This window comes from Heterodontus francisci, chromosome 10 (genome assembly GCF_036365525.1).
Source record: "Heterodontus francisci isolate sHetFra1 chromosome 10, sHetFra1.hap1, whole genome shotgun sequence".
NCBI lineage: Eukaryota > Metazoa > Chordata > Chondrichthyes > Heterodontiformes > Heterodontidae > Heterodontus > Heterodontus francisci.
In genome coordinates, this window is record NC_090380.1 from 104,806,199 (window position 1) to 104,833,403 (window position 27,205).

Sequence of the window (27,205 nt, forward strand, 5' to 3'; positions counted from 1 at the left end):
GGGGAGGATTTAAACTAGAATGACAGGGGGATGGAAACCTGAGCGGGGAGACTGAGGAGGAAACAAGGATAGAAACGAAAGACAGGAAACAAAAAGGCAAAAGTGGAAGGCATAGAAATCAAGGGCAAGAAACAAATAGGGCCACAGTGCGAAATAATGCTAAAATGACTGAGAATGTTAAAAAGTCAAGCCTAAAGGCATTGTGTCTCAATGCGCAGAGTATTCATAATAAGGTAGGTGAATTAACAGCGCAAATAGATGTAAATGTTTACAATATAATTGCGATTACGGAGACATGATGTAGGGTGACCAAGGATGGGAACTGAACATCCAAGGGTATTCAATATTTAGGAAGGACAGGCAAAATGGGAAAGGAGGTGGAGTAGCATTGTTAGTAAAAGAGGAAATCAATACAATAGTGAGGAAGGATATTAGCTCAGAGAATCCTGATGTGGAATCTTTATGGGTGGAGCTAAGAAACACCAAGGGGCAGAAAACGTTGGTGGGGGTTAGACCCCCAAACAGCAGTGGTGATGTAGAAGATGGCATTAATCGGAAAATTAGAGATGCATGCAATAAGGCTGCAACTGTAATTATGGGTGACTTTGATCTACATATAGATTAGGCAAACCAAATTAGCAATAATACAGTAAAGGAGCAATTCCTGGAGTGCGTACATGATGGTTTTTTGGGCCAATACGTTGAGGAACCAACTAGAGAACAGGCCATCCTAGACTGTGTATTGTGTAATGAGAAAGGATTAGTTAACAATCTTGTTGTGCGGAGTCCCTTGGGGAAAAACAACCATAACATGATAGAATTCTTCATTAAGATGGAGAGTAAGAGAGTTTATTCTGAGACTAGGGTCCTGAATCTAAATAAAGGAAACTATGAAGGTATGAGGCACATGTTGGCTTTGATAGATTGGGGAGCATTACTTAAAGGGTTGACAGTGGACAGGCAATGGCTAGCATTTAAAGAGCGCATGGATGAATTACAACAATTGTTCATTCCTGTCTGGCGCAAAAATAAAACAGGAAGGGTGGCTCAACCATGGCTTACAAAAGAAATTAGGGACAGTGTTAGATCCAAAGAGGAGAAATATAAAATGGCCAGAACAAGCAGCAAACCTGAGGACTGGGAGCAGCTTAGAATTCAGCAAAGGAGGACAAAGGAGTATGAGAGTAAGCTTGCAGAGAACATAAAAACTGACTGTAAAAGCTTCTTTAGATATGTGAAGAGAAAAAGATTAGTGAAGACAAATGTGGATCCCTTATAGTCAGAAACGGGGGAAATTTATAATGGGGAACAAAGAAATGGCAGACCAATTAAATACATACTTTGGTTCTGTCTTCACAAAGGAGGACACAAGTTACCTCCCAGAAATGATGGGGAACATAGGGTCTAGTGAGAAGGGGGAACTATATGAAATCAGTATTAGCAGGGAAATAGTGTTTGGGAAATTGATGGGATTGAAGGCCAATAAATCCCCAGGGCCTGATAATCTACATCCCAGAATACTTAAGGAAGTGGCCCTAGAAATAGTAGATGCATTGCTGGTCATTTTTCAAAATTCTATAGACTCTGGAACAGTTCCAAAGGATTGGAGGGTAGCTAATGTAACCCCACTATTTAAAAAAGGAGGTAGAGAGAAAACAGGGAATTATAGACTGGTTAGCCTGACATCAGTAGTGGGGAAAATGCTGGAGTCCATTATAAAAGATGTAATAGCAGAGCACTTGGAAAATAATGACAGGATCGGACAAAGTTAACATGGATTTACGAAAGGGAAATCATGCTTGACAAATCTACTGGAATTTTTGAAGATGTAACTAGTAGAATAGATAAGGGAGAGCCAGTGGATATGGTGTATTTGGACTTTCAGAAGGCTTTCGATAAGGTCCCACATAAGAGATTAGCGTGCAAAATTAAAGCACATGGGATTGGGGGTAAGGTACTGACATGGACAGAGAATTGGTTGGCAGACAGGAAACAAAGAGTAGGAATAAACAGTTCTTTTTCAGAGGGGCAGGCAGTGACTAATGGGATACATCAGGGTTCAGTGCTAGGATCCAGCTATTCACAATATATATTAATGATATAGATGAGGCAATTAATTATAATATATCCAAGTTTGCAGATGACACAAAGCTGGGTGGGAATGTGAGCTGTGAGGAGGATGCAAAGAAGCTCCAGTGTGATTTGGACAGGTTGAGTGAGTGGGCGAAAACATGGCAGATGCAGTATAATGTGGATAAATGTGAGGTTATCCACTTTGGTGGCAAAAACAGAAAAGCAGATTATCTGAACAGTGATAGATTGGGAAAGGGGGAGGTGCAGCGAGACCTGGGTGTCCTTGTGCACCAGTCGCTGAAGGTAAGCATGCAGGTGCAGCAGGCAGTTAAAGCGGCAAATGGTATGTTGGCCTTCATAGCGAGAGGATTCGAGTACAGGAGCAAGGATGTCTTGCTGCAATTATACAAGGCCTTGGTGAGACGACATCTGGAGTGTTGTGTGCAGTTTTGGTCCCCTTATCTGAGGAAGGATGTTTTTGCTATAGAGGGAGTGCAGCGAAGGTTCACCAGACTGATTCCTGGGATGGCAGGACTGACGTATGAAGAGAGATTGGGTCGATTAGGCTTGTATTCGCTAGAGTTTAGAAGAACGAGGGGGGATCTCATAGAAACCTACAAAATTCTAACAGGACTGGGCAGATTAGATGCAGAAAGGATGTTCACAATGGCGGGAAGTCCAGGACCAGGGGTCACAGTCTAGGATCAGGGGTAAGCCATTTAGGACTGAGATGAGAGATTTCTTCACCCAGAGTGGTGAACCTGTGGAATTCTCTACCACGGAAAGCAGTTGAGTCCAAATCATTGAATATATTCAAGAAAGAGTTAGATATAGTTCTTAGGGCTCATTAGATCAAGGGATACAGGGAGAAAACGGGAACAGGTTACTGAGTTTGGATGATTAGCCATGATCGTACATGATCGAGCAGGCTCGAAGGGCCGAATGGCCTACTCCTGCTCCTAATATTTCTATGTTTCTACAGGGCATCCCAAAGTGCTTTAGAGTCAATGAAGCACTTTTTAAGTGTAGTCACTGCTACAATGCAAGAAACACAATGGATGGACATAAAAGATCACATGGCACGATTTCAAAGAAGAGCAGGGGAATTCTCCTCTGTCATTGGCCAATACTTAACCTGCAACCAACATCACCATAACACATTATCTAGTTATTATCTCATTGCTGTCCGAGACTTTGCTGTGCGCAATTTGGTTGCCGCATTTCCTACATTGCAACAGTGTCTACAAAAGTACTTAACTGGCTGTAAAGTGCTTTAGGCTGTTTTGAGGTTGTGAAAGGCACTATATAAATGCAAGTCTTGTCTTTTTCATTTACCATCAGCAGAGCAAAAAAACGTCAACGTGGCTTTACGAAAGGGAAAAATTTTTTGCCAAATTTGAGATTTTTTTGAGGATGTAACTAGTAGGGTAGATAAAGGGAAACCAGTAGATGTAGTATACTTGGATTTCCAAAAGTCATTCGATAAGGTGGCACACAAAAGATTAATACACAAGATAAATAAGGGCTCATGAAGATGGGGTAATATATTACTATGGATAGAGAATTGGTTAATGGACAAAAAGCAGTCAGTAGGGATAAAGAGGCCATTTTCAAGTTGGCAGGCTGTGACATGTGGAATCTGCAAGGATCAGTGTCCCCGTCAGGGACCCCGTTTACCGAGGGAGTCTCTCCGTCAGGGACCCCGTTTACCGAGGGAGTCTCTCCGTCAGGGACCCCGTTTACCGAGGGAGTCTCTCCGTCAGGGACCCCGTTTACCGAGGGAGTCTCTCCGTCAGGGACCCCGTTTACCGAGGGAGTCTCTCAGTCACAGCATGCTAAACCGGTGTCTGCCATGATACCACACTGACCTGACTCATGTTCTGCACCGCGGAATCTGTCTCATCATCCACTGCTCCTGTGAAACCAGTCTCTTTATCTGTGTAGGTGTACATCGCGGCCTCATCAGCAGCTGCTGCTGATTCATCATCATCTTCCTCTTCATCCTCCTCCTCTTCTTCTTCCTCTTCCTCCTCTTCTTCTGTCTTCCGCTTCTTCTTTTGTCCCCGTTTTGATCTTTTCACCTGGCCCATTTCTGCTAGCTCGTTCATGTGTAAGCTTATATCCTGCTGCAACAAGGAAAGAGTAAAATACGTCAGTGACAAACAGTGTTGGTTATTGACTGTCAAACTGCACATGCACACACCAGGCAGTAACCAATGGCTTCAGCATTCACAAAATGATACAGCAGAAGAAGAGGCCACTCAGCCCATCCTGCCAGTACCAGTTCTTTGAAAGTGCTATCCAATTAGTCCCACTTCTCCAGCTCTTTCTCCGTAGCTCTGAAAATCTTTTCAAGTATTTATCCAATTCCCTTCTGAAAGTTCAAAAGGGAAATCCATTTGTAAGGAAAGAGTTGAGGCCTTTTGGGGAAAATGGTGAAGTGGATGTTGTTTCACTGCTATAATCTGAGTTCAAATCCAGTCCTGATTATGGCATGGATGGCCTCCTCTTTCTGCAGGCTCAGTTCCTAAGTAAAGGATCACAGCACAGATCAGGTATTAACTAGCAATCCCACTTAAATAAATCCACAAAATGGCCGGTGTGGGAAACGAGGAAATCGTACTGGCTCAGTATCGGGCACTCTTGTGAGGATGTGGCTGAAGAACACTGTCGCTGCTGAGGAGAAAAGGGAGCTGCAGTCCGCATCTAACTGTGCTCGAACTGATCTCAGAGCGTTTGCTGCTTACACTAGACGGCAGAAATGGGAAAACGTTCCAATCCGAGCACTAACAGCCCTCATCTCGGGGAATACAAAATAGAAGTTTATATTTTGGAGGTTTACATTGTGGAGAGACTGAAGAAGCTTAGAGGAAGGAAGCTTAAGAGATATGGTAGAGGCATTGAAAATTATGAATGGTTTTGACAGAGTAAATAAGGAGAAACTGTTTCCAGTGGGAGAAGGGTTGACACCAGATTTCAGGTGATTGGAAAAGAATCAGAGGTGATATAAAGAAACGTTTTTATATACAGGGAGTTGTTGTGATCTGGAATGCACCATCTGAAAGGGTGGTGGAAGCTGATTCAATGGTGACATTCAAAAGAGAACTGGATAAATACTTGAAGGCAAAAAATGTACAGGACTATGGAGAAGGAGCAGGGAGAGCGGGACCAATTGGATAGTTCTACTAAAGAGCAGGCACGGGCACGTGTGTCGTACCATTCTATGATTCTAGTGCAATGATATTTCCTGAATCGAGGGGCCTTTTGGCTCGTAAATTGTTTCACACTTCCAAATGTTACAAATCAGATGGATGATTTTCAAATGGGGTCCATAACACCGTCAGATATTTGCATTTGTTGACTTACGGACATTTCGGGGTGAGTTTTGCCAGCCTGGTGGTAGTGCGGGCTTGGAGGTGGTGGGGGACGGGGGTGTGGGGGGCGGGGGAGGAAACGGAAAACAGGGGGCAGTGCTTCGGCACAGTTCCCTGACACATTCCTGATGCTGGGGAACTTTCCTGGGGCGGGTGGGGTGTAGGATCGGCTGCCCACTCCACAGAGGCGGGCAGCTAATTGAGACGATTAAGGCCCCAATTAGGGGCTATTTTGCGGCCTCACTGGCATTTTGCCGCCGGCGGAGCGGCTCTCCCACTGCGTGCAGAGGCCACCAGCTCAATGGAGAAGACATCGAAGCCAAATGCTCCATGCCCCAACGACGGGGCCGTGGGCAGGAAAGGCGGCACCTGTTGCCCGAACTATTCGGCCGATTTCCCCCCTGCTGCGAAGGGCCTAACGGCTTTGCGCCTCAATTTCCGACATGAACACACGCCTCCGAGGGTGCCTCCATGAGCGCCCTCGCGGTTCCCCACCTGCCTCAGCAGTGCCCGCCTTTCCCGGTGGGGCTGCCGAGGCTCTGCGAACGCGGTCAATTAGGAGGTCGCCTCCGGGAAGATTGCACCAAGGGTCGAACATCTGGCAAGTGTGGGTTCGGAACTCCCATTAGGTCTTGACATCAGGGTTCCGAAGCCGTGGTAAAATCCAGTCTGAATCTGTTCCAGCATATAAATAACACCACGCTTTCTGAAATGAAAGTGTTGTTTGCAGCAGGCACAGTCTTTCAGAGGTAAAGACGTTCAGAGGTTCCTCGCAGCCTGTCAATATCTGTTCAGGAGCACCAGAAGTTATAGAATGGTTACAGCATAGAAGGAAGCCATTCAGTCTTCATGTCCATGCTGTCTCTCTACAAGAGCAATTCAGTTAGTCCAACTCCCCTGTCCTTTCCCTGTAGCCCTATAAATCTTTTCCCTTCAGATAATTATCCAATTTCCTTTAGAAAGTGACAACTGAATCCACCTCCACCACACTCTCAGGCAGTGCATTCCAGATCCGAACCACTCGCTGCATCAAGTTTTTCCTCATGTCGCCTTCGGTTCTTTTGTCATTCACCTTCAAACGGTCTCCTCTGGTTCTCGACTCTTCCACCAATGGGAACAGTTTCTCCCCATCTACTCTGCCTAGACCGCTCATCATTCTGGGCACCTCTACCAAATCTCCTCTCAATTTTCTCTTCTCCAAGGAGAACAGCCCCACCTTCTCCAATCTATCCACATAATTGAAGTCCCTCATCCCTTGAGCCATTCTCACAAATCTTTGCTGCACCCTCTCTAAAGTCTTCGTATCCTTCCTAAAGTGTGGTGTCCAGTATTGGACACAATACTCCAGCTGAGGCCACGCCAGTGTTTTATAAAGATTCATCATAACCTTCTTGCTTTTATACTCTATACCTCTATTTATAACATCTGTAGGAGTTCCTGATCACAAACACCTCTATTAGATCTCCTCTCAGCCTTCTGTGTTCTAATGAAGAAGCTCTGTGTTTCTCGTACGTCACCTTTCAAATCCTCACATCTATCACTATAGCTTGTAAAATGCTTCTAAAATGAAGTAGACTTGATCCCTTGCACTATTACAAAGGAAGAGCCCTCAATGATAGTGGAGTCTAGAAGCTGCTCTATCACACCAATTGGTATTCTGGAGAGTTTTTGCTCAACTCATTCAGCCCTGTCACAACTGTGCCCCAGAATTGTTGCTATATTGCACTGTGATGCTCACAATGCTGTACCGAGCAAATGGCTAATGAAAAGCTTCAGGTGGGGGCGAGGGAAGAAATGATTTCCCTTTGACCAACATGTAACTCACAACCTGCCATAAAAATGGATGTTGACCCACTGCCCCCGCCCCTTTCCACCAATGGGATATTGTTGAGGTAATTGTTCCCATTACCAGAGCCTCCGGCTGTCAGTTTATCATTAAAACCTCTCACCTCGGGATGTTTGCGCCTCATGTGCCTGTTCATCGAAGCTCGTGTAGAAACCTTCGTGCCACACAGGTGGCAGTTCTGGGCTTCCACTTTTTTGTGAGTCAGCTGTATATGTTTGAAAAGCATGTACTCGGTGACAAACTTTTTCTCACAGACGCTGCAGGTCCACTGCTTTCCAACTGAGAATGAAAGATGGGCAGAAGAGAAGGGCAGACAAAAATGGAAAAGATTTAAAAGTGGGATCGCCACTGACTGAAATTGATGCTAGCAAAAGGATTAATTAATGACAGCTGATGGATGGAAACCCCTAAACAGAGATTAGAAAACAATATGAATATGACCTGTTACTGTAACACAATTTCTTGGACTCGTTCCTGTGAATACATGATACATTCTACTGATAAACCATCTGAACTCAAATTGGATTCCTGCTTGTAACTCAATCCCAGGTTCCCCTTATTCTATATGTACATCATTTGTAGCCATGAATTAAACTCCAGCCTATATCTCACTCTTAGGCCGGGATTTTACAGCACCCGCACTTCCCTCCAAGGCGGGATTGGAGATGGGGTGGCAAGGAGCATCGAGACAGGTGACAGGGGATGCAGTGGGGCGGAGGGCCCATCACCATCCCATGACCCAGCAATCTTCCCGGGGGCAGGTCAGGACGATGACAGCATTCCTGCCCAGAGGCCGATTGAGGCCCTTAAGTGACCTTTTAGGTGCTTTTTCCCCACTGCCGCTGGGAGCCTACCAGAGGCGGGAGAGGGGCCTCTGCGGTTGGGGAGGACACCTTGGAAAATGAGGTGCCCTCCCTGAGGGCTTGGGGGCGGGGGGGGGGGGCAGTCCCTCCTTCATGGGCTATTTGTGGCCCACAGAGGACCCCCCCCCCCACACTGGGAACAACTTTACCACCCCCCAGCACCCCCCCTCCCCCTGGACTGCATGACCACACCCCTTCGCTGGGGCCTTCCACACTGCCCCCGGCGACCCTACCTCACCGACCTCTGTTCCGGGGTTCCATCACTGGGCCTGGGTCCGAAGCGTCTGCAGTACTGGCGGTGGCCACTGCTCCTGGTGGCACTGCCAATACTGCTGAGCTGCTAGCCCTGTGATTGGCCGGCAGGTCTAGGAGGCGGGATCGCCATCTTGAAAGGGACGGGAGCCCCGCCTCCAGCACAAAATTCAGCCCTTGGTTATCACTTATTTTCCATTTAATGACAGTTTTACAGCACAGAAGGAGGCTAGTCAGCCCATCGTGCCTGCGCCAGCTCTTTAGAAGATCTGTCCACAATTAGTCCCGCTCCCCTACCCTCTCACTATACCCATGCAAATGTTTCCCTTATTGTTCTCAATACAATAGTTGTTTCCTCTTAAAAATTCATTCCCCTTCTGAAAAAAATGGAAGAGTTGATGTCACCAGCGAGTCATACAACACCAATAAACCTGGTCGCAGCTTGAACATGACTGGTTTAGTTTGGCAGACGCACCAGTATGAAGCAGTTTATGGTTCTCCATGCTATTCCTCTCACTGAAGGTTTTCCCACACAGCTCACACATGAAGTCCTTCACACCTGCAGTGAATAAAAAAAAACACAATGTACATATTAAAAAACACATGTGCAGTGCCTGTCAGCATGCAGCACACTGAGTTATCCCACACCAAACGGCATGTATGGAAACCAGTGGCTCCTTTAATAGCACTGGAATTCCGATGATCTATTTTCTTGGGCAAGTTTTTATACTGAATTTTAAAATCCTCATCCTTGTTTGTAAACCCCTCCCTGGCCTCGCCCCTCCCCATCTCTGGAATCTCCTCCAGTCCTACACCCCTCTGTGATATCTGCACATCCACAATGCGCCCTCAGCTGCCAAAGCTCTAAACTCTGGAATTCTCTCCGTAACTTTCTCCATCTCTCTCTCTCCTCCTTTAAGACGCTCCTTAAAACCTACCTCTTCGACAAGCTTTTGGTCACTTGTCCTAATAGCTCAAGGGACTTGGTTTCAAGGTTTGTTTGATAATGCCCCTATCAAGCGCATTGGGATATATTATGGTAAAGGCGTTATATAAATGCAAGCTGTTGTTATGTGTCCTACAGGAGTGAAAGGACAGTGTGGTGATCCTCTACCCCACCTGATCCCTAATATACACATGTTTTAATAATACTTCAGGCATAGGTAAGGAATGGCACAGCTCCCAATCACAAAATACTCAGCTCCCACCAGGGAGCACTTCTCACCTGCGGAGAGGGTGAGTGAGAGTTGAGTGGCAGCAAATTACTGCTTCCCCGTAACGGCAAGGTTGATGTAAGACACTTTCATCAAGAAAGAAACTGCTTCCAGTTTAAGAAGTGCCTCATTACGTCCTCAGGACTATTAGCTCAATTAATAATTTAAAATCTGAGATCGGGAGATTTTTGCTGGACAAGGGTATAAAAAGATATGGAGGCACGGCAGGTGGATGGTTAAGATATAGATCTTATTGAATGGCCAAACAGGCTCGAGGAGCTGAATGGCCTACCCCTGTTCTGATTTAAAACAGACTCCCCAATTCACAAGAGATACCATTATAACTCTGATAAACCCAAATGTGGTGGACCCTGGGCCTCCCTGAACCAGGAGATCCACAGTACTCCGATATACAAACAATTAGAAGTCGCACTGCGATTGGTGTTAACCTGGTTGCTCCGTCAGCAATTACCCGTGTGCCTCTTGTAGTGCTTGAGCATGTTGACCTTTTGTGCAAACTTCCGGTGGCACTCCTTGCACTCATACTCTTTGATTCCCTTGTGGAGCTTCATGTGATGTCGTAGGGCGTGCTTGGTTTTCATCCCTGGGCACAGAATAGCAAAGAGACGGACATCATTACAGAATTAACAAGTCTTAAACGAGATGGAAGATTAGAACTCCCATGATTAGTGAACAGGCTGGAAAGAGAAAAGGGAAGAGCTGCAGAGAAAGAAAGTTCATGTAAGTGAGAGAATGCTTCAGAACTAGAGAGAGGGAGGGGATAGTGTGAGAGACAGAAAGATAAGGGCCAGTGTGCAAGAGAGAAAGAGAGATCAAGGTGATGAGAGACAGAAGGGACCATGTGTGACAGGAGAGAGGGAGGGGTTGCAGTGAGAGAGAGAGAGAGAGAGAGAGAGAAGGGAGCAGTGTGAGAGAGGGAGGGAGTGGCGTGGTGGAGAGAGAGAGAGCTAAAGGTGGGTGCTGCAGGAGAGACAGGAGGTGGGAGAGGGAGATAGAAGAGCATGTGGGAGAGGGGGATAGAGAGAGAGAGTGAGGGTGTTACAGAGGTGGGGTGAGAGATGGGAAAGCAGGGGGTGGGGGGGGGAGAGAGAGAGAGAGTGAGTGAGGGGGAGACAGAGGTTCCCAAGTGAATGTAAAAGAGCAGGGAGTTTTTCCTGGTGTCCTGGCCAATAATTAGCCCTCACCCAACATCACGAGAACAGATTGCCATGCTTTGCGGGATCTTGCTGTGCACAGATTGGCTGCCGCATTTCTTACATCACAACACAGTAAAGCATTTGGAAGATCCTGACATCTTGAAAGGGTGCTAGAGAAATGGAAATTTTTTTTCTCTAAGTAAAGAGAGCAACCTGAGATTACACTTCCAATATTGACGCGGTACAAGTAGTTTCTACTCTCCTCTCCCAGTTTGGCACTTGCAGCAGGCTGGCCGAGACCTAGATCAACTTCTCTACAGTGCAGCTTGTGAACCACCAAGCATCAGTGCCTCCAGTGTCAGGAGGGATTCTCTCACCTTTCCCACATTCTGCACACAGATAGTCCCGAACATTGTCGTGCACCCTCATGTGCTCCTTCAACATGTCCCTCCGGGCAAAAGACTTCCCACACTGCTCGCAGGTGTGGCTCTTCACTCCTAAACAGCAAGGAACAAGATAGAAATACAACCATGGAAAGAAACAAAGTAAAGCCTCTTTCCAATGCCTGGTAACGCACTGTGACTCAAGTTTAACAGCCCTTTATCTGCAATAGAGAAAAGTCCAAGGGATATTTTTAGGCCAGTTGTATTAACGGAAATGCGCCTTTCTGCAACAGTTAGTGATGGACTTGTGGTCCAGTATAAACCAAGTTTGGGACTTGCTTTGTGTTCCCAGGATGTGGGCCAATCGTGCTTTGCCCTGGATGGCGGTGAGGTTTATGAGTGCCGCTGCAGCTGCAGTTTTTTTTCTCTAAGAGCAACTATAGCTATCTCCAAAGCAGCCAAAGATCAGCTAACTCAAAACAAACAGCACGGCAGAGTTTAGAAGGGTGACGGTATTAATTAAATCTCTTTGTTGCTCTGCATGCAGAAGAACAGATCACAAGCCTCTGGCATTACCACCCTAAAAGTGGCCACCAGGTGGCACCCAATCCCAGCCCTCGATCATTGTGCTTTTGATTTTCCAGGCAAGCCCAGCTTGCATTTGGTGCCTCCTCACACTAACAGGATTAAAAACCTATAACTCAGAGTCTTACGGTCATATATGGCACTGAAGGAAGCCAGTCGGCCCATCGACTCCATGCCAGACTCATCCCATCACGTGGAAACCACAGGCAGAGGTGCTTCTAATTTTAGTGGAAAACCATTAGTACAAGTGATGTCACATTCTGTAAATTCCTACACTTGCACAGGCAACTTAAGCACCAGACAGCAGCAACGGCAGGGAAGTAAAGATCAGGGATATGGCAAAAATTCTGTGTTCCAAGTGGATTAGAATGAAAGCAAATGGCTTTCCCCAACCATTATTTCCAGGTCTTATGATCAATTTCACACACCCCCACCCCACTTAAAACCCACTTAGAATCTTTGTGAAAGGAGGAATCAGGATTAAGACAAATTAAATTGAAAGTCTAATCGTGATTGTATTTTCATTTTTATAAGACGGGGGAAAGCAGGTGGGTTTGGAGGAAAAGAAAGAGTTCACATCATTTGGACACTGCGATGGTTTACCTGTGTGGATTATTTTGTGACGTTCCAAGTTCCCTGTGCTGTTAAAGATCCTTCCACAGATATCACAGGGATGAATGTACCTGGAACAGAAAGACAACCGTACAGCTCAACGAAGAGAGAGAATGGATCAGACAGGAACAAATCCTGCACATGGACCCCCATTACAGACGTCCGAGAAAAGAGATTACAGCCTTGGAAATCGCTGCAACAATTGCTCACCACTGCAGAAGGTTCAAAACGGTTTTACTAGAATGATACCAGAACTGAGAGGTTATACCCATCAGAAAAGATTAAACAGGCTGGGGCTCTTTTCACGAGAAAACAGAAGACTGAGGGGTGACCTGATAGAGGCCTTTAAGATGATTAAACAGTTCGATAGGGTAGACATAAAGAATAAGTTTTCACCTACAGGTGAGGCCGGAACTAGAGGCCATGTACAAAAAATAGTCGCTAATAAATTCAATTGGGAATTCAGGAGTAACTTCAATACCCAGGGAATGGTTAGAATGTGGGACTCACTACCACAAGCTGTAGTTGAGGTGACGAGCACAGATGCATTTACCCAGCTTCCTCTTAAATGCATGAGGGAGAATGGAATAGAAGGTTATGTTGATGGGGTTAGATGAAGAAGGACGAGAAGAAGGATAAAGAGCATAAACATCTGCTGGGCCGAACGGTCTGTTTCTTTGCTGTAAATATTAGGTAATTTAGGTGCTTCCTCTCCTCTGATCCTGGCGACTTGTTGAGATACAGTTCTATGAACACCAGTCACCCTCAGGTACCAGCCCAAGTGATCATGCAGGTCTAGATGGTGACTGTCAGCTATTCACGATGCTGGGACAGTGCGAGCTGATGACCAAGAAACTGTACCAAGGCAAGTGGCTGCACCTTTTGGAGAGGAAATATTTGAGAAATCTCCCACCTCATGGACTTGGGCTACAACACTTTATACAGGTCCCCTAAATCATCTATTAAAAATGGCAGGTTTCCACAACTCCACACCCAGGACTTTCAGCCTTTGTCCTACAAAAGTTAGACTGAAATTAAGCCCTCACCACACGGGGAAATCATAAGCTTCACTCTATGAAGCAGTGTGCTGGAGCTCCAGCCCATCCCACTCTCAGTATGTAACCATATCCAGAAGTTCTAAGACAGACTATTTATCACATTGCTATTTGTGGGATCTTGCTGTACACCTTTCTGACATTAAAAACAGCGTCTACACTTCAAAAGCAGTTCAATGGCTGTAAAGCACTCTGGGACATCCCGCTGTTGTGAAAGGTGCTAGATAAATGCACCTTTTTCCCTTTAAACTTACAACCTGTGGAGGAATCAGTTCTGTGGGAGGCTGTCCAGTTTGTTTGTTTCTTGGCATTTTCTTCTTTCTTCGTGTCCAAGTTAGGATAATCATGACTTGGAGCTAGAAGTGAAGCCAATTCAAAGATACCACAATTCAATGTGTTGGTTATCTCTTTCCTGTGGTATTTTCTTCCCTTACCCCTGTGCGGTTCCATGGTCACCAATCACTCATGTGTGACCCATGATAATAGTCCTCAGTCATGGCTGGATACAGACCAAATCCAAGCGCGCCCTCTTGAATTCCACATTCCTCTACTTCCAGCATTGGGCCGCTGGACAATTTTTTTCTCTTTCACTCAAGGTCAATTACAGGATCAACCATCAACCATTGCAGTATTGTTAATAACTCAGCAACCAACCTGGCACAATAAAGGGAGGTATGGCAATTACTCGTTGGGGGTGAATAGAATTCTTGGCACTCGAGTTCAGATAATTGCAAACCAAAGCCTTATCTGGCAAAGTGGTCCCAGTTAACACAGAAGCAGCAGCTTGCAAGTGCTGGCACACTGTAAAGCTTCAGCTGCTTCAAATCCAGCAGCACTCCTGTACACACTTGGGGGCAGGGGATCATCTAAGCCTGGACCCATGCCGTTCTCTCAGGCCAATATATGTGTCGTGCCTCTGTGGGGAGAGAAATTGTTGGAGCTGCGGGCTGACAAGTCCCCGGGTCCTGATGGACTTCATCCTTGTGTGTTAAAAGAAGTGGCTGGTGAGATAGTTGATGCGTTAGTTTTAATTTTCCAAAATTCCCTAGATTTGGGGAAGGTTCTTTTAGACTGGAAAAAAGCGAATGTAACTCCTTTATTCAAAAAGGGAGGGAGACAGAAAGCAGGAAACTACAGGCCAGTTAGCTTAACATCGGTCATAGGGAAAATGTTAGAAGCTATTACTAAAGATGTTATAGCAGGGCATTTAGAACAATTCAAGGTAATCAAGCAGAGTCAACAGGTTTTGTGAAAGGGAAATCATGTTTAACCAATTTATTGGAGTTCTTTGAGGGAGTTACATGTGCTGTGGATAAAGGGGAACCGGTGAATGTATTGTACTTAGATTTCCAGAAGGCATTTGATAAGGTGCCACATCAAAGGTTATTGCAGAAAATAAAAGCTCATGGTGTAGGGGGTAACAAATTGGCATGGATGAAAGATTGGCTAGCTAACAGGAAACAGAGAGTAGGCATAAATGGGTCTTTTTCTGGTTGACAAGATGCAACGAGTGGTGTACCACAGGGATATGTGCTGGGGCCTCAACATTTTACAATTTGTATAAATGACTTGGATGAAGGCACTGAAGGTATGATTGCTAAATTTGCTGATGACACAAAGATAGGTAGGAAAGTAACTTGTGAAGAGGACATAAGGAGGCTACAAAGTGATATAGATAGGTTAAGTGAGTGGGAAAAGACCTGGCAGATGGAGTATAATGTGGGAAAGTGGGAAATTGTCCACTTTGGCAGAAAGAATAAAAAAGAAGCGTATTATCTAAATGGTGAGAGACTGCGGAGCTCAGAGATGCAGAGGGATCTGGGTCACCTAGTGCATGAATCGCAAAAGGTTAGTATGCAGGTACAGCACGTAATTAGGAAAGCTAATAGAATGTTATCATTTATCGCAAGGAGAATTGAATACAAAAGTAGGGAGGTTATGCTTCAACTATACAGGGCATTGGCGAGACCACATCTGGAGCACTGTGTACAGTACTGGTCTCCTTATTTAAGGAAGGATGTAAATGCATTGGAGGCAGTACAGAGAAGGTTTACTCGTCTAATACCTGAAATGGGTGGCTGTCTTACAAGGAAAGCTTGTATCTGCTGGAATTTAGAAGAGTAAGAGGCAACTTGATTGAAACATAAGATCCTGAGGGGTCTTGACAGGGTGGATGTGGAAAGGATGTTTCCCCTTGTGGGAGAATCTCGAACTAGGGGTCACTGTTTAAAAATAAGGGGTCACCCATTTAAGACAGAGATGGGGAGAAATTATTTCTCTCAGAGGGTCGTGAGTCTTTGGAATTCTCTTCCTCAAAAGGCAGTGGAAGCAGAGTCTTTGAATATTTTTATGGCAGAGGTAGATAGATTCTTGATAAACAAGGGGGTGGAAGGTTATCGGGGGTAGGTGAAAATCTGGAGTAATCAGTTCAGCCATGCACTTATTGAATGGCGGAGCAGGCTCGAGGGGCCGAGTGGCCTATCCTGCTCCTAATTCGTATGTTCGTATGAAAGTGTGCATTCTGTATCAGGTCCTACCCAAATGGATATCGTAGCACTTTGGTCTGAGATCCTTAAGTATAACAATGGATCACCCCAGTTATTATAAGCCCAGCTGACCTGCAAAGGGAGCCATGAAGCAGTACTGGAAATTAACCTCACTCACTTTTGCACGTTGGGGTCGGAGTCGGGCAGCTCCTCCCTGTGAATGACCATGTGGGCGTGATAGGTGGCCTTCAGTGCAAAGCGACGATTGCAGATTGTGCAGCCGTAGCCCTTCTCCTTGTGAATCTCCATCAGATGCTTCAAATACTGACTCCCTTTAGCGAACGTGGCCTACAACAGAAACAAAACGTTCGGAGTTTAGTGAGATCCTGATCTGGTCGCAATTTCAGGATTTCTATATCGTCACCTAACTGAGATTTAATCGAATAAGCTGTATATCAGAAAACAGTTGTCCCCGATATATACGTGTGTGCTAGGAGAGCTGTGCACTTGGAGTCAGCCGCACTTTTACCCTACAATAGTGCCTAAAATATATTCTATAAACCGACCTGCACAGACAACAGCAGAAAGTATTCAAAAAGGAGGGGAAAAAAAGCTAGTTAACAGTAATTTACAGAAGAATCCAACCAACAACATGGAAGTCAGAATAAAAGCAAAATACAGAGGAGGCTGGAAATCTGAAATAAAAACAAGAAATGCTGGGAATACTCAGCAGGTCTGGCAGCATCTGTGGAAAGAGAAGCTGAGTTAACGTTTCAGATCAGTGACCCTCCTTCAGAACTGGTAAATATGGTAAATATTAGAAATGTGAAAGATTTTAAGCTAGTAAGCGGGGGTGGGGCAAGAGATAACAAAGGAGAAGGTGTAAATAGGACAAGGTCACAGAGAATAACTGACCAGAAGGTCATGGAGCAAAGGCAAACAACATGTTAATGGTGTGCTGAAAGCCAAAGCATTAGTACAGATAGGGTGTTAACGGACTGAAAGCTGAACAGCCGCAAGTACAAACATGAAAAAAACAATGGGTAGGCAAACTGAACAAACTAAGATAAAATACAATAAAATAAACACAAAAAATATATTAAAAAGAACTAAAAGTAAAGGTAAAACGGGGGCCCGTCATGCTCTGAAATTATTGAACTCAATGTTCAGTCCGGCAGGCTGTAGTGTGCCTAATCGGTAAATGAGATGCTGTTCCTCGAGCTTGCGTTGATGTTCACTGGAACACTGCAGCAATCCCAGGACAGAGATGTGAGCATGAGAGCAGGGGGGAAGTGTTGAAATGGCAAGCAACCGGAAGCTCGGGGTCATGCTTTCGGACTGAGCGGAGGTGATCTGCAAAGCCGTCACCCAGTCTGCGTTTGGTCTCCCCAGTGTAGAGGAGACCACATTCTGAGCAGCAAATTAAGTATACTACATTGAATGAAGTACAAGTAAATCGCTGCTTCACCTGAAAGGAGTATTTGGGGCCTGGGATAGTGAGGAGAGAGGAGATAAATGGGCAGGTATTACACCTCCTGCAATTGCAGGGGAAGGTGCCGCAGGAAGGGGATGAGGTGGTGGGGATAATGGAGGAGAGGACCAAGGTGTCGCGGAGGGAATGGAATGCTGACAGGGGAAGGGAGTGGAAGATGTGCTTGGTAGTGGCATTACACTGGAGGTGGCAGAAATGGCGGAGGATGATCCTTTGGATGTGGAGGCTGATGGGATGGAAAGTGAGGACAAGAGGAACCCTGTCGCGGTTCTCGGAGGGAGGGGAAGGGATGAGGGTAGAGGTCTGAGAAATGGGCCGGACACGGTTGAGGGCCCTGTCAACCACAGTGAAGGGGAATCCTCGGTGGAGGAAAAAGAAAGACACATCAGAAATGCTGTCATGGAAGGTAGCATTATCAGAGCAGATTCGTCGGAGACGGAGAAACTGGGAGAATGGAATGGAGTCCTTACAGGAGGCAGGGTGTGAAGAGGTGTAATCGAGGTAGCTGTGGGAGTCGGTAGACAGCCTATCCCCAGAGATGGAGACAGAGAAGTCGAGCAAGGGAAGGGAAGTGTCGGAGATAGATCATGTAAAGGTGAGAGAAGGGTGGAAATTAGAAGCAAAGTTGATAACGCTTTCCAGTTCGGGGCGGGAGCAGGAAACGGCACCAATACAGTCATCAATGTACTGGAAAAAGAGTTGGGGGAGGGGGCCTGAGTAGGACTGGAACAAGGAATGTTCGACATATCCCACAAAAAGACAGGCATAACTAGGGCCCATGTGGGTACCCATGGCAACACCTTTTACTTGAAGGAAGTGAGTGGAGTTGAAGGAGAAGTTGTTCAATGTGAGAACAAGTTCAGCCAGGCGGAGGAGGGTGGTGGTGGATGGGGAATGGTTGGGCCTCTGTTCAAGGAAGAAGCGGAGAGCCCCCAAACCCTCCTGGTGGAGGATGGAGGTGTAGAGAGATTGGACATCCAGAGTGAAGAGGTGGCGGTTGGGGCCAGGAAACTGGAAATTGTCAATATGACTTAGGGTGTCAGAAGAGTCATGGATGTAGGTGGGAGGTGTAATACCTGTCCATTTACCTCTTCTCTCCTCACTATCCCAGGCCCCAAACACTCCTTTCAGGTGAAGCAGCGATTTACTTGTACTTCTTTCAATGTAGTATACTATATTCGCTGCTCACAATGTGGTCTCCTCTACATTGGGCAGACAGAACGCAGACTGGATGACCGCTTTGCAGAACACATCCGCTCAGTCCTAAAGCATGACCCCGAGCCTCCGGTTGCTTGCCATTTCAACACTCCTCCCTGCTCTCATGCTCACATCTCTGTCCTGGGATTGCTGCAGTGTTCCAGTGAACATCAACGCAAGCTCGAGGAACAGCATCTCATTTACCATTTAGGCACACGACAGCCTGCCGGACTGAACATTGAGTTCAATAATTTCAGAGCATGACGGGCCCCCCATTTTGCTTTTATTTTTAGGTTTTTTTTATTTTTGTTTTTTTTTGTGCTTATTTTATTTTATCTTAGTTTGTTCAGTTTGCCTACCCACTGGTTTTTTCACATACTTGCGGCTGTTCAATTTTCAGTCTGTTAACACCCTATCTGTACTAATGCCTTGTCTTTCAACACACCATTAACATATTGTTTGCCTTTGCTCCATGACCTTCTGGTCAGCTATTCTGTGGCCTTGTCCTATCTACACTTTCTCCTTTGTTATCTCTTGTCCCACCCCTGCTTTACTTGCTTATAACCTTTCACATTTCTAATATTACCTTTTACCTGTAACTGATCTCTGCAATCACTTAAAACAAGAACTTCTAAGCACCTTCAACATGGTAAAATGTCTCAAAACACTTCACGAGAACAATTATTAAACAACATTTGACACCAAGGTGACATCAGGACAGGTGACCAAATTTTTGGCCAGAGAGATAGGTTTTAAGGGGTGTCCTAAAAGTCCTTCACTAAGGGTTCTCAGTAATAGAGGGAAAAACTTACTTGGCATTTCTTACAGCTGTACTTATGTGGAATGGGTTCGCTTACTCCATCTGAAGCCTCTTCCGTTTCCTCTGCCGTGATCCCAAGTTTACTGATGAACTGCTCCCGTTGCTGCTCATTCATCAGCGGAATGTCCTGCACCCAAGAGAAAGGGGAACGTCACGTGGGGAATCTATCGCCCAGCAAATTAGAGGGTCACCCGAGGTCCTGTATGATTCTCACACCTCTGCATTAACCCATTTATCTGGCTTCCATTTTGCTCAAGATGACACCCACCTTTTGCTGTTTTGATTGCAGGAGAGTGGCACCGCACTGACCTTCCTGCACAGCAGCCCTGCATTTACATCTCCAGCATCAGGTGCAGGGCAGACAGAGCCAGGTACTCTAGCACGACTCTGCTCCTGCCACAAAAGTGCCTGAAATCTACATTTATATGATCAGTCTGCACACATAACAGCAAAAAGTATTTGAAAAGGAGAAAGAAAGCCAATTAACCGTAATTTGCAGAGAAATCCAAACAACAACAGGAAATACCTTCCTGACATGGGAGTCAATGTCTGTCACCTGTAACTGACCTTAGAAATCACATAAAGTTGCATTTGTACACATAGCACATAGTCATTTAAATAGCATCTTTAACATAGTAAAACATCCCATGGTCCCTCACAGGGATGATTACATTCAATGTGACACCGAGTCCCATAAGGAGATATTAGCACTGCTTGATCAATGAAGTAGGTTTTAAGAATCGTCTTAAAGGAAAGAAGAGGTGGCATGGTCTAGGGAGAGAATTCTAGAGCTCTAGTCCTAGGCTGAAGGTGCGGCCACCAATGGTGGAGTGATAAAAGTTTGGGATGCTCAAGAGGCTGGAATTAGAGGAGCACAGAGATCTCGGAGGGTTCTGATGCTGGAGGAGATTACACAGATAGGGAGGTGCGAGGCCATGGAGGGACCTGAAAATAAGGATGAGAATTTTAAATGAGGTGTGGCCAGACCAGGAGCCATTATAGGCCAGCCCGCAAAGCAGTGAAAGGAAAACGGAAGGACTGGGTGCGAGTTAAGATACGGGCAGCAGAGTTTTGTGTGACTGAGGTTTATTGAGGGTGCAAGTTGGGAGGCCAGTCAGAAAATTGGAACAGTTGAGTTTGGAGGTAACAAAGGCATGGAGAAGAGTTTCAGCAGATGGGCTGAGGCAGGGGCGGAGATGGGCAATGAAAGCAGAAGTAGACTGTCTTGGTGACGCAACAGTTATGGAGTTAAAAGCTCAGCTCAAGGTGAAATAGGACACCAAGGTGAAGAACAGTTTAGTTTAGCTTCTTACACAGTACCTGTTCACAGCCCAGCTACATTAAAAGTCACAGTGATGTTTGATTATGAAGAGTAGATTTATAACCCATATTTATTTTGTAGTTATCCTTTTTCGCATTAGGAAACGAACCCTTTCCCACAAAAAAAAAAATCAGCCTGTTGTTATACCGAATCAAGGAAGTCCAGCAAGGCCCGAGTTTTCATTTGCTCAGTTAGTGCATCTCAGCTGGGGCTGATGTTGGCAGTGGAAAAGGAAAATCTACAATTAGCCTCCATTCCCCGGCTTTTGTATGGATGTTGACAAAGGCAGAGTCTTGTTTAGCCCTGACGCCTCTTCACAGCTGGATAACCTGCCAACACTCACTGGCTAAGCTGACACACGGGAGAACAGTCACTTGGGCAGAGTAGCCATTTCTTAAAGGAACTGTATTGCACCTATGAGCATCCTCAGGAAGGGGAGGAGGAGAACACAGGAGAGGGAAATAAAGGTCTCATTGAATGTAATCACCACAAAGGGTTTCAATTTAATTAGAATCCCCAAATAAAAGCCCAGACACAGTGGCAATGAATTGTGCTAGCGGCCTGAAGAGGCTAGTTGTTTCCAATGTCAACTGCACTTTTTGGATAACATGTCTCTGCAGTATCTCTAGTCTTTAAAAAAAATACCTTAAAATGGACATGAGTGTGATCCCTCAGGACATCTACACGGTAGAATTTGCGCCCACAGATCTCACAGGTGTACTTCTTGTCCCCATGTGTCAGCAAGTGCTTATTCATATTGCTTCGACAGGAGAATACCTGCCAACAAAATGTAAAAGCAGACGCAAGTCATTTATATGAACAGGCACCAACATTAGAAAAAATACTTTCTTCCATCCTTTAAAATCATTTTCTGCCCATATACTAAATGGTAAACTCCAGCCTTGTAGTCTTATCGGATTGATCGTCGCACACTAACCAACAATTTGTATTTATATCGCGTCTTTGACATAATAAAACATCCCAAGGTGCTCCACAGAGGCATTATAAAGCAAAATATGACACCAAGTCACATAAGGAGATAGTAGGGCAGATGATCAAAAGCTTGGTCAAAGAGGTAGTTTTGAAAGAGTGTCTTAAAGGAAAAAAGTGCAGTAGAAAAGCGGAGGTGTGTAGGGAGGGAGTCCCACAGCTTAGGGCCTAGGCAATTGAAGACGCGGCCAATAGAATCAGGGATGCTCAAGAGACCAGAATTAGGGAAGTGCAGATATCTCGGACAGTTGTAGGGCTGGAGGAGATTACAGAGATAGGGAGACGTCAGGCTACAGAGAGATTTGAAAACAAGGATGAGAATTTTAAAATCGAGGTGTTGCTTAACCAGGAGCCAACATGGGTCTGCGACCACAGCGGTGATGGGTGAACGGGATTTGCAGCGAGTTAGAATCATAGGAAATATTAGCAGGAGTAGGCCATTCAGCCCGTCAAGTCTGCTCCGCCATTCAAACAGATCATGGCTGATCATCTACCTCTACGCCATTTTTCCCCACTATCCCCATATCCCTTGATCTCGTTAGCATTCAGAAATCTATCGATTTCTGTCTTGAACATGCTCAATGGTTGAGCTTTCACAGCCCTCTGGAGTAGATTCACCACCCTCTGAGTAAAGAAATTCCTTCTCATCTCAGTCTTAATGGCCTGCTCCTTATACTGTGTCCCATTGTTCTTGACTCACCAGCCAGAGGAAACATCCTATCCACATCCACCCAGTCACCCACTGTAAGAATTTTGTATGTTTCAATGAGATCACCTCTCATTCTTCAAAACTCTAACGAATGCAGGCCCGGTGTCTGCAATCTTTCTTCATAAGACAATCCCGCCATCCCAGGGATTAGTCTGGCAAACCTCTGATGCACTCCCTTTATGGCAAGTATATCTTTCCTTAGATAAGGAGACCAAAACTGTAAACAATACTCCAGGTGTGGTCTCACAATGCTTTATATAGTTGCAGCAAGACTTCTTTACTCCTGTACTCAAATCCCCTTGTAATGAAGGCCAACATACCATTTTCCGCCTTAATTTCTTGCTGCACCTGCATACTAGCTTTTAGTGACTCATGAACAAGGACACCCAAGTCCCTTTGGACATCAACATTTCCCAACCTCTCACCATTTGAGAAATACTCTGCCTTTTTGTTTTTTTTACCAAAGTGGATCACGGGCAGCAGAGTTTTGAATGACCTCAAGTTTGCAGTGGGGGTGGGTAAAATGTGGAAGGTCGCCCAGGAGTGGGTTGGAATAGTCAAATCTGGAGGCAACAAAGACACGGATGATGGTTTCAACAGCAGAAGAGCTGAGGCAGGGGCAGAATTGGGCAATGTTATGAAGGTGGAAATAGGCGGTCTTAGTGACTGCATGGATATGTGGTTGAAAGCTCATCACAGGATCAAATATGACACCTAGGTTGAGAACAGTCTGGTTCAACCTCAGACAGTTGCTATGGAGGGGGAGCAGAGTTTATGGCGGTGACCCAGAAAGGAGCAGTAACTGCAGGAGAGGCCCAGAATGAACTAGGGAGAGAAAGACTGAAATATCTCCTCGGTAGAGAAAGAAAATGTTGCCGAGGAGATTACTGAGATACAGCCTACTAGGCTAGATGGGATTGAGATTCACAAGGAGGAGGTGTTAGCAATTTTGGAAAGAGTGAAAATAGATAAGTCCCCTGGGCCAGATGGGATTTATCCTAGGATTCTCTGGGAAGCCAGGGAGGAGATTGCAGAGCCGTTGTTGTTGATCTTTAAGTCGTCATTGTCGACAGGAGTAGTGCCGGAGGACTGGAGGATAGCAAATGTTGTCCCCTTGTTCAAGAAGGGGAGTAGAGACAGCCCTGGTAATTATAGACCTGTGAGCCTTACTTCGGTTGTGGGTAAAATGTTGGAAAAGGTTATAAGAGACAGGATTTATAATCATCTTGAAAAGAATAAGTTCATTTGCGATAGTCAGCACGGTTTTGTGAAAGGTAGGTCGTGCCTCACAAACCTTATTGAGTTTTTCGAGAAGGTGACCAAACAGGTGGATGAGGGTAAAGCCGTGGATGTGGTGTATATGGATTTCAGTAAGGCGTTTGATAAGGTTCCCCACGGTAGGCTATTGCAGAAAATACGCAAGTATGGGGTTGAAGGTGATTTAGAGCTTTGGATCAGAAATTGGCTAGCTGAAAGAAGACAGAGGGTGGTGGTTGATGGCAAATGTTCATCCTGGAGTTTAGTTACTAGTGGTGTACCGCAAGGTTCTGTTTTGGGGCCACTGCTGTTTGTCATTTTTATAAACGACCTGGATGAGGGTGTAGAAGGGTGGGTTAGTAAATTTGCGGATGACACGAAGGTCGGTGGAGTTGTGGATAGTGTCGAAGGGTGTTGTAGGGTACAGAGGGACATAGATAGGCTGCAGAGCTGGGCTGAGAGATGGCAAATGGAGTTTAATGCGGAAAAGTGTGAGGTGATTCACTTTGGAAGGAGTAACAGCAATGCAGAGTACTGGGCTAATGGGAAGATTCTTGGTAGTGTAGATGAGCAGAGAGATCTTGGTATCCAGGTACATAAATCCCTGAAAGTTGCTACCCAGGTTAATAGGGCTGTTAAGAAGGCATATGGTGTGTTAGCCTTTATTAGTAGGGGGATCGAGTTTCAGAGCCACGGGGTCATGATGCAGCTGTACAAAACTCTGGTGAGGCCGCACCTGGAGTATTGCGTGCAGTTCTGGTCACCGCATTATAGGAAGGATGTCGAAGCTTTGGAAAGGGTGCAGAGGAGATTTACTAGGATGTTGCCTGGTATGGAAGGAAGGTCTTACGAGGAAAGGCTGAGGGACTTGGGGTTGTTTTCGTTAGAGAGAAGGAGGAGGAGAGGTGACTTAATAGAGACATACAAGATAATCAGAGGGTTAGATAGGGTGGATAGTGAGAGTCTTTTTCCTCGGATGAGGATGGCAAACACGAGGGGACATAGCTTTAAGTTGAGGGGTGAAAGATATAGGACAGATGTCAGAGGTAGTTTCTTTACGCAGAGAGTAGTAGGGGCGTGGAACGCCCTGCCTGCAACAGTAGTAGACTCGCCAACTTTAAGGGCATTTAAGTGGTCATTGGATAGACATATGGATGTAAATGGAATAGTGTAGGTCAGATGATCGGCGCAACATCGAGGGCCGAAGGGCCTGTACTGCGCTGTAATATTCTAATTCTAAAAAAAAAATTTGAAGGCAGATTTTCAGAATTTAGCAGGCTGGATTTTATTTGCCTGCCGCACAAAAAAATGGCAGCCTGCACGGTCGTGGAGCTGCCGTGATCCTAAGTGCGGCGGCTCATTTAAATATCTAGGGCGGGCTGCACCCCCCAATCATGTGGAGGGAGCGGGCTGTCCATCTCTGGCAATGGCGTCAGCTGTCTGTGCGCAGGCGCTGACACCACTTTTAAAGGGCTTTCATCCCTACTGGCATATTTAAATATTGAAAGATAGATTTAATTAAATTAAAGCAATACATTTCTTTTGCCCCTCCCCCACCCCCCCGTAACAATTTAATTATTTTCCCATCCCCCCCCAAAACACTTACCTTTATCATCCAACCCTCCCCCCGCCCAAACTGTACAAACTTTAAACTACAACCCTTCCCATTAACCCCTATACCCACGATGTTAATTTGACCCCATTCCCCAACCTCCTACACTGATAAACTTACCTCCTCCCCCACCCCCCCCACCCTCACCAGTGTGGCGCCTTGTTTCTCCAGCCGGCTGCTGGGGCGCAGATTGCTGCGGGCCATCAGGAGGCGATGTAAGCTTATTTAAATTCATAATTTTAATTGATTTGCCTACTAAAATTGTGGTCCCGTCACCCAGCAGCGGGGAGGCCTCCAAGGTGCCTTGCCACACCAGGTGGATCGGGCCAAGTCCTCCCGGCATCAAGATTCGCGGCAGGCCTCATCCAGAGCCACCGTCGGCCCGCACCCCCCCCAACCCGCCATGGAACCCAACGCCTGGGGAAGACCAAAATCCAGCCCAGTGGGTGGGTAAGTGATGGCGAATGGATAGTCGAGTAATGAGCTTTAGATCACATCACCTGGATAAAACTATTTGAAAGAACAAAAAGAAACAATTGTTCACAAACAGCAAACTGAATTTAGTTTTTAATGCACACGTTGGCCCCTCCTATTCCTGTAAAGTGTCCATCACTGTTTGTACCTTTCCACAGACAGGGCAACCTGATGGCTCCTTTTTGTACTTCACCATTCCATTAGTCTCACTTTCATCTTTTTTTGCACGTTTGCCACCTATTTTAAAAAAAAAATTTGAAAAAAATTTAATTTAAAAAAAAGTGCTTTGCCACTCTACAAGTCCAATGTAGCAATGAAAACCAAAGTGGTCAAACAATACCAACAAGGTAGGAATTATCCTATACAATGAACAGAAGTGTACAATGGGGCAAGTAAGTAGTAAACTATTCCCACTAATCCGCAAATCAGTAGCAAGAGCACGTAAGTTTAGGATTAGTGCTAAAATACGAACCCTAAAGTAGGCCAGGCCCCAAGAGACCAGCTGCATGCTGCGGACAGAGACTAGCTTGGCAAATTTACCAAAAGAAGTAATTCAAACAGAATTACACAGCATGAATGAGGCCCAATGCATACCTGTAGCACAGTATCAAATCACTCACTGGAAAAATTAGCTACAACGCGTCTTAATTCTCCAAACCATTTCCCATTCTGAGCTTCAGAAACACGGGACTATGGTATGGCTCTTTTAAAAAGAACTTCATGATCATATCAGTGAAGCGCGACCATTAAAATGATAAATAAATTCAATGGGGAAATCCAGACCGAAGCGACATAATAAAATTAGAGATAGGCCACAGAAGTGTAATCAGCAAGCACTTTTTCTGCTTGAAGTGTAGTAGAAACCTGGAACTTTTTTTCCTGTAAAGACTGTGGATGCTGGGAAAATTGGAGCTTTCAAGAATGAGAGAGACAGATGTTTGTTGGGTAAGGGATATGGAACAAAGGCGGGTCAATAGAGTTGAAGTACAGATCAGTCATGACCAAACTGAATGGTGCAGCAGACTTGAGGTGCTGAATAGTCGATTCTTGTTCCTATGTTCTGGTTCCCGTGTGCTCCCATGCTTTTGTTTTCGGAGGACCAGGGGACTGCTGGGTAAGGAAAAGGGTATATATTTGTGTGGTTTAGAATCTCTTTCTTTTAGTTTTGGTGACTGCAGCGTTGATAGCAACGGAGGTGCGTGAACGGGCTTACAGCTGAGAAGTCAATTTCAGCGAAAGTTTAAAAGTGAATTCCCTTTTGTTTTCGGAGGACCAGGGGACTGCTGGGTAAGGAAAAGGGTATATATTTGTGTGGTTTAGAATCTCTTTCTTTTAGTTTTGGTGACTGCAGCGTTGATAGCAACGGAGGTGCGTGAACGGGCTTACAGCTGAGAAGTCAATTTCAGCGAAAGTTTAAAAGTGAATTCCCTTTT

General features: G+C 45.5%; 1 protein-coding gene across 6 annotated transcripts in view; it reads right to left on the minus strand.

Moving 5' to 3' along the window:
- prdm15 (PR domain containing 15) overlaps window positions 1–27,205 on the minus strand; it is an 82,416-nt gene that overhangs the window by 2,019 nt on the left and 53,192 nt on the right. For 5 of the 6 annotated variants that reach the window (XM_068041223.1, XM_068041228.1, XM_068041227.1 and 2 more), the window contains 10 exons: window positions 25,921–26,009; window positions 21,376–21,507; window positions 19,402–19,536; window positions 16,079–16,248; window positions 12,351–12,430; window positions 11,157–11,276; window positions 10,095–10,226; window positions 8,884–8,967; window positions 7,397–7,572; window positions 3,942–4,199 (listed from right to left, as the gene is read on the minus strand). In XM_068041223.1, the coding sequence (XP_067897324.1) occupies window positions 3,942–4,199; window positions 7,397–7,572; window positions 8,884–8,967; window positions 10,095–10,226; window positions 11,157–11,276; window positions 12,351–12,430; window positions 16,079–16,248; window positions 19,402–19,536; window positions 21,376–21,507; window positions 25,921–26,009 (1,376 nt within the window). The remainder of the gene's footprint in view (window positions 1–3,941; window positions 4,200–7,396; window positions 7,573–8,883; window positions 8,968–10,094; window positions 10,227–11,156; window positions 11,277–12,350; window positions 12,431–16,078; window positions 16,249–19,401; window positions 19,537–21,375; window positions 21,508–25,920; window positions 26,010–27,205) is intronic. The other variant, XM_068041225.1, reaches the window with a different exon arrangement.